General features: G+C 45.7%; 1 protein-coding gene across 1 annotated transcript; it reads right to left on the bottom strand.

The window, feature by feature from the left end:
- Window positions 1-5,937: 5,937 nt before the first annotated feature.
- On the bottom strand, window positions 5,938-10,046 carry LOC130525414 (corticotropin-releasing factor-binding protein-like). The gene is made up of 7 exons (XM_057032169.1): window positions 9,871-10,046; window positions 9,712-9,799; window positions 9,088-9,245; window positions 8,057-8,267; window positions 7,156-7,310; window positions 6,538-6,658; window positions 5,938-6,445 (listed from the first exon to the last, which is right to left on the bottom strand). The coding sequence occupies exons 1-7, from the start codon at window positions 9,949-9,951 to the stop codon at window positions 6,291-6,293; spliced, it is 969 nt and encodes a 322-aa protein (XP_056888149.1). The 5' UTR covers window positions 9,952-10,046; the 3' UTR covers window positions 5,938-6,290.
- Window positions 10,047-12,739: the final 2,693 nt, after the last annotated feature.

Here is a 12,739-nt window from a genome sequence, read left to right as displayed (position 1 = left end):
TGTGATATCAGGTGGGCTTCAGATGCTTTCGTTTGGAGGCTCAGTGAGAGGCGACTTGTCTCTCGGTCTCCATCTTCTTCTTTCTCTGTTTCTGTTCTCAGGTCTGCTCTCAGAGACGCAGGAACACTCGGGTTCTACGTCTCCCCAGACAGGCCTCCTACTGACGACCACGGCATTAATGTAAATTCCTAGATTGATTTACATTGTTTGACAGGATCTAAAGGAGCTGAATATGACAGCTGCCCTCACAGCAGATTCAAGATGAGGACAACTATGGGATTCAGATTTGGACTTTGGTGTTTTTGGTCCTAAAATCATGAAACATGAGTGTCTGATTGTGCTCCATTAGCAGTTTGCTGAGCTGTTGGACCCTGTGATTAGAGGCTGACACGGTGGCACGATGAAGCACCCCACCAACCTGAACGCTTCAAAGGTCACACTGCTCCTGGCATGGCATTGTGCAGCCATCAAAGGTCATGCTAACGCACAGTCAGCTAATGCTCTCATCCCCGCAGGTCACCCCGGGGATGTTTGAGGAACACTACGTGTCGTCCAGTCGTGTCCACACTGCTCGCAGCGTCCATGGACGACGTCTGCCCCCGGCATGCTGGTGGGAAGCGGAGCGCCTGGTTGTGACGGGGCTGAAGGGGTACATGGCGGGTCGCTACTACAGCCTGGGAGAGATGTCTGATAAAGAGAAGCAACAGCTTATTGCTGTTAATGATCAAGTTTCTGCCTTTATGACACTTGCCATCTAAAAGATTCTCCATATGGGTCAGTGTGGAGCACTTCCTGTTTGATAAACCTCTGACGACCCGCTCACGGCGCCCGTGATGGCGAGAAATTGGCCCGATGCTGGAGATGTGGTAAGATGAGGGAAAAGCTGGGTCCAGCCAATCAAATGTTTTGAAGAAAATGGTGTGATTCAGCCAGAGTGGCCGTCCACATGTACTGTCCTGCGTTTCCACAGGTGGAACCTCCTGAAGTTAGAGAAAGATCAGAAAATTACTTCTTGGAAGCACGACTAAAATATGTACTTTTACCCCAGTGCTCCATCAACAGACTCAAACAACAGTATCAACAACAACAACAACAGCAGTATAGCATCCACAGACCTAGCATGAACAGATTAACCAAAATTCAATTATAAATTATTATATAATTATATATATAAGATATTAGTAAAATAAATGCTTTGTTGAGAGAAGAAAAGCTCTTTTAAACCTACTTCCACCTCAGATAATTGGATAATAAAAGAGAGATGCAGCGCAAAAGAAAATGCCTCGTAAAACGACGGCCCGGGTGCACGCTGAGTCCAGGACGCGCTTCCCTTCCAGACAGCTCCTCTCAGGCTGCGGCCGACTGCCACACCTAATGAGATGCGGCTGTATTGGAAAATAATGCCGTGACCTTTTCAACTCGCCTGTGACTCACGGACAATAAACGGGATTAAAGGAGGAGATGGATGCATGTTGCTCTGCTGATCCTGTCGCGGCTCCTTCTCACAAAGGAAACCCCAATAAAGTATATTTATAAAGTGATGAGAGGAGGGATTCATCCGGAGAAGCTGCTGGTTAACCTGACCTTCACGAACACGCCTGGCTCCTGCGAGTCCAGGCAGGCTTGGCTGCTCTACATCTTACAGTGACGTACTGAAGCAGGAAGTAATGGAGCGATTTCATTCTCAACACTTATGCATTATAGAGTCGCTCGCACAACAAAATGTCAAGGTCAGATGAGGGTCAGGAGGGTCAACCTGACCAGCTACAGCTTCAACCGCGTTGCTTAAGCGGACCTGTTTGAGTTCTGATGGCTGTAATAGGTCTGAGAGACGCTGGAGCTGGATTTGGTGAGCACTGAAAGTGAATCCCCAGGTTGTGTTTTACACGAGAGCCACTTCAGCTGTGTGAGTCTAACGTAAACACGACTCAAAGGCTCAAGAATCTGCTGGACAAACAAGCAGGTTACACATTAGCTTCTCCAGGTGTGGCGGTTTCAGTCCAAACTTTACATCACACTCTAAAATAAGCCCAGAAAGAAAACGCCGAATGTGTAAACTACATCAGAACATGAGTAATAAATGACCAACGACCTGTGCAAATATCGTCTGCTGAATCATTGTGGCGAGGCTATAAAGCCTGCAGGGACCAGCTCGGAGGTCACTTGCTGTTAAAGGTCTGAAGAGTTCTTGGTCGTATCGGGCAAAATGAGTCCGTGTGTGTGTCTGGCGCTCATCTGTGTGCTGCTGCCAGCAGGTAGGAACAACCACAGACCATTACAGGAGCGTTGGCTTCACTGTCTATTTGCTGGCCTGTGTCAGTGTTCCGTGTTCTTCACTGTCTGCAGCTTCGGGGCTGAAGTGTTTCACCTGCTGGGGTGCAAATCCTGGCACCTGCACTCAGGTGTGGGACTGCCCGTCCCAGTTCGACCGCTGCTCCACGACCATCGGTGAATAGATCGCAAATTCTTTCCTTTTAAATGGACATATTGTTCACTATTGCTAAGGGGAGACAGAGGAGGAGGAGTCGAGGTGATGAAGAGAAGACCATGATCGTACCTTCAACACCAACATTTTTTGATGCACTTTAAGTTATTTTTTAATGTCGTTTCAGTGGCTGAAAGCATGGTCACCAAAGAATGCATGAGGAGCGACATGTGCGATAGAGTTTACTCCGATGGGGTCAGGTGCTGCGCTGAGGATCTGTGTAACGGGGCAACACACACTGGAGTATTTGCCCCCTTGCTTCTGGCGCCTGCTGCCCTCATTACACTCCTGGTTTAACCTCCAACTGCATCCTTGTTCATCTTTCCTTTTTGTGTTGGTTTTAAATGCATCATCGATGTATGATATACGTCTTAAAATGGTAGACAATTTACATGGAAATATATCATTTCTTATCGTTTATTGCTTTAAAGGTTGAGCGGAAATGTCCCTCCTCTGTGCAGTTAGTAGAAGGAAGCAGCAGAGGTCGTCATAGGAGAAGTAACAGGGCTGCAGCCGAGATCTTCCTTGATTCACCGGAACTGTTGTAGCATTTATCTTCAACCCCCACCTCACGATCCGGAGCGCGGTTAAAAAGGCGCATCACAAGGCGCACTTGGTTCATTAACAGAGGTCACTGACGGGGTAAGTGATGTCATTTGTTAGGACACATCAAATGTGTCGGTGGACTCCTTTTACACGTCTGAGTGAGCAGATGGAGACCACACCCAGCTGGAATCTGTTCAAGAGATCTGTTTGGTCACAGCTGAAGCATGTGTTTAAGGAAAGTTAAATATTACGCAACCGCGCTTCTCCGGGCCTGCAGAAGGTCACGATCTGACACTCACAGGCGAGTTTGGGTTTTAATTCTGTCAGGATGAACGACGATCAGGATCTTCTCATTCGTCTGTTTTAGTAGAAGTTGGTGGAATTTACCTTCACGTTGAATTTGTCTCATTTGAATTTGTGTTCAAACAGATTTCCGAACACGAGTTGTGTTCAGCTTCCTCTGCAGCTCTTGTGTAGCGCTCAGAGAATCAAATGGAATCTAATAAAGACTCAAAAAGGAAGGAGAAAGAAAGAGACGGTGCTGCTTGATAGATTCTACCTTCGCTCGTCTTTGCTGCTCACATCAGGGTTGCGGTGCGTGAGGTCAGCAGCCGTGTGTAGCCGCATGCATCATTTGTTACAATAACCGCGGTTGATGCCCGCTAACACGTTAATCCGATTAGGTTGAACTGTGAAGAAAACTGACCGAGAGTCTCTGCAAACGTTCCGACGTAACACTCGACCATTACGGACCATTGCGGAGGGAAAGGGTTGACGTCAGCAGAGGTTTTCTGAGAATTCATTGCTAATTGTAGATTATTTCTAATCATTGTAATCACAACAGTGCAACTCCACGACTGAAGTCTTAGCGTGAGCTCCGTGATGGTTGCTGGTTCCATTCTGGGCTCCTGTTGGCTACCTGACACCTCTTCCTCTGTTTTTCCTTTAATCAGAGGACATTTGAGAGCATAACATCACAAACTTTATTCACTAAAACATATTATTTTCATCTCAGTGAGGGAACCGGACCCTCCTGCCCCGTCTTTGACTCCTACTGATGGAGCCGGTTAGAGAGGAAGAAACAAGGGGGTCAGTGTCAGGTTTTATGTGGTCCAGTTCTGCTCTTGGAGCATGAGAAATTCATTAGATCTCCTTTGATCCAGGAATTTGTCCACATTCAAAAACCACCTAATAAACTTTGATTTGGCATTGCTCAACAAATGGAACAATGGCCTTGCCTCAAGTGGTGATATATGACAATACTGAAAGATTTAACTTTCCCCTGCGGTGAAAAACAAAGTCTTAATGCTTCACAGATTTAATATTCTTCATCTTAAATCATCTTAAATCATTTACAATAGGCCAAAGGCAGCAACCAAAGAACTGATGGTAATCAGAGGTAGTAGTAGAAACCAGAATTGCTGCAGCTCTATTTGGCAGAAAACAGATTTATTTAATTAATAATTTAAATAAGCCGTTTCTAATTTGCTTATCATTAATAGTGTTAATAAAGAAAACAGGCTGAGATCTTATTCAAGGACTTCTGATCTCGCTGAGAATCATATTTATTACTCTACAAACACGCGCACAGCAATCAGGACCGCTAGAATCAAATAATTAGACTTTATCCCCCTCAGTGGCATCCAAAGTGCATTTGATTCTTTAATAAATACTGAAAATTGCAACGCACTGAGCTGAAAAAGAAGAAGGAGAAGGAAAAAAAGACATCCGCTGTTTAATTGAATCATCGCGCTTGAACGGGTTTGAGATTAATTCCACGTAAGGATCAAAAGCGCTGGGAGGATGTCGGAGGGAATAAGAGCACTGAGGCTTGTGGGATAATCCCATTAAGAGCTGCACATTCATTCAGACCGGGAATCCACAACTGTACATGGTGTAAAAGATTAGGCACATTTAGTGGAGAACGTTCGCAAGCAAACCTGCATTCATCCCTTCAGTGCTGGGCTGCATCACATCCCCGTTTACTCCCAAACAGAGCTCTGATCAACCACTGAGAGCTATTTCAAGTTTGTCTCTGGAACAGATCGGATTATAAAAATAATTTAAAAAAAAAAATAGACCAATGTGTGTGTGTCACGCCTTAATATGCAGCGGTTGCTGGTGCATTTTAATACACTAGATTACGCAAGAACATTTGTACTAAACATGTGCTCATGTTCAGCCACATTGGCTCTAAAGTAGGAGTTAATGTTCTGAAGTGTTGGTTTCCAAGGTATAAAGCGCCTGTGTAGCCACCACATGTTTGGCTAGATCAGCGTTGGCCTCCTGTATATGCTGCTAAAGTTCACCTGTTGGTGTTAAAGCTGACCTTGATGTGGGCCCACAATAGAAAGGGCTCAGTGGGCTCAGGGCGTTCCTGGCACCGGTGAGCCATAAATGATCTATTGATTGACTTGAGATTGGGTTTTGGACCTGCTGTGAGTGTCTGAGACATTTGGATGCCTGGTAGCCAAACATGACTCAGAAAATAGTGGGGATCAACTCAAAGATCAACTCAAACCTCAGATTTCAGGGATATCTCTGAAGGTAAGGATATTTCAAATCTGTCAAATGTGTTTTGCACCGGTGCGCTGATACAAAAAGAGTTTTGTGGTAATTATTCAATTAGCAAAGCTATAATTCCCCAGTGATTTAAAACACAGCGATCTGTTGACGTCACTGACAAATCCGACCGTTTAGCGTTGCTGAGGAATATTTTAGACATGTTGGACAACTGAGCACCTGATTTATTCTCATCTGGAGATTATTAAACCGGTTTCTGTGTCAACCATCAAGGCCCAATCAAAGGTGGGGAACTTTAAGGAACTTTAACCCTCCCCTCAAAAAGCAAAACAAACAGCAGACGGACAAACAGTCCTGTAATAAGAGCAGGTCCATTAACAATGTGCTTTTTCCATGCAGACCATATTTATTTTAAAATTCGTCAAGGCGACAAGAACAGCGAGGACAGCAGCATAGTAAAAACCTTCCAAAGAAGATAAACATGAAGAAAAAATAGAAAAGTAACATAAGTAACATGGTTTGTCATCGCCCATAAATGTCATGTCGGTTTATGTAAATCCTTTAATAAATATGTTGACATTGAAGCTCACGTATTAATGACACGAGTGCAGTAAAACAAATGATAAAATAAAGTATTTATGATGGCTTTCGCCAAACTGTTGTATATACACATGGATAGAGTGTGTGTGTGTGTGTGTGTGTGTGTGTGTGTGTGTGTGTGTGTGTGTGTGACATGTTATTCCACAGTGCAGAAGTTGTCCAGACTGTTCTCTCGGCTCTTGGGGAGCTCGTGGGGCTCCAACAGTCGGTACTGAAAAGAGACGCGGTTGACGTAGTTCCCGCTGGACACCAGCCTCACCACGGAGTTATCACAGCCGATCTTCATCTGGGCTGAAGAGGAGGAGAAAGCAGAGGCCTTAAAAGAGTCGTACGAAGGGAAGACCTGAAGACGTCAGCGGTGAGCTGCTGGGGCCGAGACTCACCGAGTCCACTGAGGGAGAAACACAGGTCGGCCACCGGGAACATCTGAGACGTGTCCACACCGTTCCCCCCCAGCAGCTCCACGTAGTCACCTGAGCCGGAACAGTCCGACCACACCTTCCTCTGCAAAACAGCAGAACCAGTCAGCCAAAAAAAGAAGAAAAGAAGGAGCAAGTGAACGTTGAAGGAGGAACTAAAGTAGTCTTTAGTGGACAAGAGACCTCACTGGGGTACGGAACTGACTTTTCCCCTCAAAACTTGCTTCAGTATTTCAACCCAAACACAGACGTCTCACACTCACACCCGTTCCTCAGCTTCCCAAAGGAGCCTGGTCCTGCTCAAGGTTTCTTCCAGTTAAACGGCAGTCTTTCCCGCCACTGCCGACAGCTCAAGGGTCAGACGTTTGGCTTTGGATTCGAACTGATGGCGTATAGATAAAGTTCAATCGAACTGAGCTGCACTTTTGCTCTTCGCTGTTAGTCAATATTTCCAGACGAGGTCACAGCAGGCAAATAAACCCGTACGATATTTAAGGAGGAGTTGGGGTGATTACTGCACTTGTGCAGAAGGGTTAAGAGAAGGTTTGGGTGTGTGTGTGTGTGTGTGTGTGTGTGTCTGACCTGTAGGCTGATGTCATTGCTTTTGGCCTGTCCCAGACTGAGCTCCAACAGCCGGATCTCCACAGGATAGATGATGGAGAAGCTACAGTTCCTGCGCTCGTGCGATATCACCATGGTGAAGCTGCCTTCTGGACTCTGAGACATGATGTTGCAGGCTTCACCCCACACACCCACACACACACACACCACACAGAGACAAGTGGAGAGGCTTCAAATGAGCAGTTCCCCATCAGAAGAGAATCTCATTACTGACACCTCATGTTGCAAATTGGACATAATGGAGGCTGACTGCTGGGTGGGGACACAATTATGGTCGAACATAAAAGTCTAATTTATTTCTGATGACAAAGATATGAAAACAATAAAACTGGAGTCGGCACGGTAGATTAGACAGGCATCAACAGGAGTCGGAACACTTTAATCCCAACAGCCTACTGATCGCTCAGTTATATTTTTATGGCTGTAAAGAAGCTGCACAGACCAAAGTTTCTCATCTGCAGCTATAAGATAAGACTCTCTTTTCCTTTACTGCAGGCAAAAAGCAGCGCTGAGCTGGATGCTGGTTGTCTTTAATCCCTTTAAACTAGTCCTTTATAGTGGCTGTCCTCTCTCGTGCAGCCAGGCTCTGATTGCTACGTTGCTTGGCACAGCGTTAGCACTGCTAAGCAGCTGGGAAACAGGTGCATCCCTCTCCTTTATTCTCTTCCTGTTGCAGGCCTGGTTGATGCTGGACCAACAAAAAGACCACAAGAAGAAATACACTCTCCCACGAAAGGATGCATATAAAAACAGGATTTAGCGCTGACGCACGGCCAAATTTTTCTCCAATGACTATTTATCTGTTTGCATTTGGGACTGATTGAGGTGGGGGAGCTGGAGTACTTTTTCAGTGAGCACTCACGGAAGGGATTGTGCAGCTTCTTGACGGCGAGGGTGAAGCCGCTGTCGGGGCTGTGAATGCGGAAGAAGACCATGGCGACGTTCTGAGAGGAGCGGCTGGTGGCCCCGGCGCCCTCGGAGGAGCAGTAGTCGGTGTAGCGCTGGTGGAGAGGCAGCGGATGGTCCTGCCGGCTGGGGAACTTCTCCCCCTTCAGAACCCAGCCGTCAAAGATCTACCAGGGGAATGTTTGCAGTTGAGATTTTATGGGATAATATGACAGGACTCAGTCTGTTTTTCTCACTTCCAGTCACAGCCAAAGTTTTGAGTTATGAAAGAAAGTATTTAAAACGGACAAAACATGTCGTGAAAGCTTTCCTGTTTACATTCTCAGGATAAGAATGATGGTATTATCCATGGTTTTGCTTCCACATGTTGGCCTCCCAGAGATTTTGGAGTATCCTAATGGCGCAAAATTACAAAAGTGATGTTATTTAAGGTCAGACTGGCGGAATCGAATCAGCGTTCGTCTGTCCAGTGCCAATGACAGAACCAGATGCTGCGTTATGACTCATGTTTCGTTACAAGCGTAATCCAATAGGTTCTATAAATAATGCGAACCACATTTTGGAAAAGTGAGCGGTGGTTCGCCGTCAGAAGAGTTGGTTCTAATTGCTGGTTTACGCCGTTCATCTTCAGCCGTTTCTGTTGTCCCGATAAAGCTCAGAAAGTTCTCTGTCTCTTACGCCGGCGGTGGCGCCGTGGCGGCCCACATGCTGAATCTGCACTGGCAGGCTTGGCGTCACAACTAAAGCCTGCTCTTCCCACACTTGCCCTGGGTAACGTGACCAATGCGCCGAGGAGCCGGCGTTTGCATGTTTGGACCTTAAACGATGCCCTAACCTCGTTTTGGCATCATTTTAATCAAAGAGGCGATGCACTTGAATTAGGCCTTAAACTGGAAAGCTCCTAACTTCCTGTTCTCCCCGGTCCCTGTGTCGAGGCGGGTGCTGCGTGGGTGCTATTTGTGGCGAGCGCGTGGGTCGGGAGCCAACCTTGATGAAGTCTCCGGCGGTGCAGTCGATGCTGACGTCATACAGCTCCAGACTGATGACTTCGTCGGGCTCGACGATGACGAAGGCGGCACAGGCCAGCTGTGGCTGGGACGCCACAAATTTAAAGTACCCATCGGTGGCCAGCATATCCAAGCACCCTGGACACACACACACACACACACACACACACACACACACAGATAATTGCACAATGACTTTCAGCAAGTAAACATCGTGGCTTTGTTAGTGTCACATTAGTGTGTTGATTAGTTTCCATTGATCCGAGACAGACATCAAAGGAAAGGTTTATTCAAAATGATCATGAAGGAATGCACAATATTTCCTGGACCACGCACACGTGCGTGTGGTTATTGCTCCTGTAAATAGATGCATGCATGGACTCGTGGTCATATTGTAAGGCTTAAATTTTAGACCTGTAACTGGTTTAGAGTCCACATCCTGAAATCTGAGTAGTTTTGGGGTCGTTGTTGTCGTCCAAGCAAAACCTTCAAAATCCTTGAATCAATTTCTTGCCACAAATTAATGTAAATAAAATTGCGCAATAGGAGCGTGCGTAATGCGCAAAGTTTCCTCTGCGGCGCACCATCAACCTGCTGCACTTACTGAGCGGCCGGCGGAAAATAAAGTCCTCAGATTGTCTCTTCTGGTCCATGCTGAGCAGAGAATATAATCCATCTGTGCCGTCGTCCTCCTGAAAACATCACGGAAACAAATTTGAGGTTCCCGCTTGAACTTTGCGATTTAACAAGTGAAAACTCTCACCTCTATGAAGCGACTGCGCGCCACGATCGAAGAGAGGGAGAGGAGGAAGAGGAGCAACTGAGCGCGCACAGACACCGACATGCTGGCGAGCGTCTCTCTGGTGAGCGCAGGGGGGGAAATAACGGCGCTGCCTGCGAGGTGGTAGCTTTTATAGCAGCAGAGCCACACAGGCAGGCCCACATCAGAGGGTCAGCGACAACAGCCAGGCGCACGGATCTGGGGAAGTAGCTCACAGTGCGCAGATACTTTCAGGTCTGAGGGTGAAAACGGGATGGATGGATGGATTTTGAATAGGTTCACTTGTAAATAATGTGTACAAGTGTTCACGTTTGTCCCAGAACCAACCTTCCTCATCCAGATGGTTTTAAAATAAAAACAAAGAGTTAAGAAATCAGAGAGGGATCAGAGTCATAACCAATTTTAACGTGTGGCCTCAGCTTTTCCAAATAACATTCCACATTTTTTGCAATAATGTGAGCACTCTTTCAAGTGTTTTAGACAGCTTTTACATGTTAAACTGCCAGCAAACGTTAGAAACTATGTACTGGTTGTGTTTAATTGCAGTACCGACACCTCTACGTCCAAATTGCGAGACACTGGTCTCTCTTGATGTCTTCTGACCGGTCAAATGCCGGAAAAGTTCATCCCAAAAGTTCAATTTTCTTTATCCCCTTTGTTACACCACAAATCTGGGAGGCAGGAAGTGCCTGGAGTGGCTCATAAATAACTCCGTTGTCCCACATTTCCCATTGATGGGCTTCACATTTGTCTAAATATGCTGTCCAGGGGAACGTGCGCTTTGATCGTCAAAGTTTTCGTGCTCTATATAGAGCAGCTGTAATGTTGTGCTCTTGCAGTATATTACGCAACCACATCCAGCGATTATACCGTTAATTTCCAGTCTATATTCAATTAATCATAGTGACTTTATTGAGAAAGCCACCATGAGAGAGGCTGACGCGCACGTGGATGGTTTTATCCTTCCACGCTTGCAGGAAGAGACACAAACCAACTGCTAAATGCATTCCAACTGAATTCAGCGGCGAAGTAGGTTATTAATCCCATCACAGAACTAAACAGGAACCGTCGTATTTTTTTTCCAAACACGGGCACAAAAAGGTGCAGAGTGGAGGAGAAAGTGATGCAGAGGCGAGGGGGGCGTGACGTCATCCAGGCACAGTGGCATAACAAATTCATTTTACGTGAGACTAATTGCAAGTGTCCAAGCTGCCATCGCGAAAGGTCAAGCTCAGTCCTAGCAGGGTGCAAGGGTGCGCACAAAACTTAGGCTTTAAAATAAATAAATAAAAAAAGAAAATTAGGTTTAAAAATAGCTGACCTTTTTTCATAGTGATGACGGGCTGTGATGCCTCACACAAAGATGAATGTTAGGAAAATTATTTGGCGCAACATAGCCTCCTACAATGCTGCTGACCTATTCAAGGTGCATTACTTTCACCTAAAGGTCTGTCTTTATTAATGAATTGACTTATGTTGGAGGATTTCTAAACCAGCCCACTGTCAGTTAAATACACCACACAGGTTGCGCGCCTGCGCGTGTGGCATTTAAGTGCCTGCCTATGTGGTGTGTGTGATGCTGTAATTGTTTAAATCTAATTTATTAAATGAGTCGATTGATTTGAATGAATGAATGAGGACGCCCGCAGTCTCCTTCACCGTTTTAAATACCCAGCGGATATATTAATTCACATCATATTGGTCTATTTGTGGTTCATTATCCAGTCCGGGCTCATCTAATCATATCTAACTATCATCAACCCCCACCCTCATCCTGAGAGGATCAACATCCTGTGCTGCCCAATACTGAACTTTCGTTGCACTTCCTGACTGTGCTGGGAAAAAGAAAAAATAAATTAGGAGAGGAGAATCAACAAGCTAAAAATATGACAGCCTGGGAAAAAAGTGTATCATTAATAGCTAAAAAGTGTATCATTAATAGCTAAAAAGTGTATCATTAATAGCTAATTCATCGAGGTCGAGCAGAGATTCAACTAGACTGTTGATAGAAACTGTGAATATTAATATGTCTAACTGTGTAAAACACGGATAAAAACAGCCGTTTGCCTTCTTTTTTGGGTTTATTTTTGCTTAAGCTTGTCTGTAAAATAAATAAGAATCAAAATGTTGCTTACTGTGGGGATACAGTGTGTCATTTAAACTGTGTAAATTACGGCGGAAGTTACAGCTGCCTCAAAGAGAAACCGGACTACACCACCACCTAGTGGCCGATGTGAGAATAGTAACTACTTCAGGTGTCACACTTGGCCCGATGACGAGGGTCATGGAACAGGAGCCCGATCATGTCTACAGCCTGCTAGCATGTTTTGACAGCCAAGGACCGGAAAGGACTGGAAAGGCAAGTGATATACATGTGGTTTTAAATCAAAACCCCCAAAGCAAACCCCCAAAACCCCCAAAGCAAACCCCCAAGTTCATCTAGCAGAGGTGAATTCCAACTAAGTACTCCGACTAAAGAGCCGTGAAAAGAAGAAAAACACACGGAGCGAGTCCCAACCAAAAGAACAGCAGAAACAAAAACACCAGCCTGCTATTGAAAGTCACTGGAGTTTCAGAGAAATTTCAAAACATTCTCCAACCACAACACATCGGTTTCCTGCAGAACAGCCAAAGACTAAACCGCCAGACGCCAGCTGTGTAATATGTCTGTGCTCCAGCTTTTGTGAGGACCATCTCAAGTGAGCACAAACAGGAGAAGAGGCTCCAACCAGTAGTGAACATTCAGTCGCCCATCGTGAAATGCAGCATCGATACGATCTCCCAGGTCATTTTGCCCCGGGTCATTCGCACGAGTCGTCTCCAAAACCGACCCGGCGCGTGTGCGCTGGTG

The sequence above is a fragment of the Takifugu flavidus genome, chromosome 5 (assembly GCF_003711565.1).
Source record: "Takifugu flavidus isolate HTHZ2018 chromosome 5, ASM371156v2, whole genome shotgun sequence".
Taxonomy (NCBI): Eukaryota; Metazoa; Chordata; class Actinopteri; order Tetraodontiformes; family Tetraodontidae; genus Takifugu; species Takifugu flavidus.
This window is presented reverse-complemented; position numbering and strand designations above follow the sequence as displayed.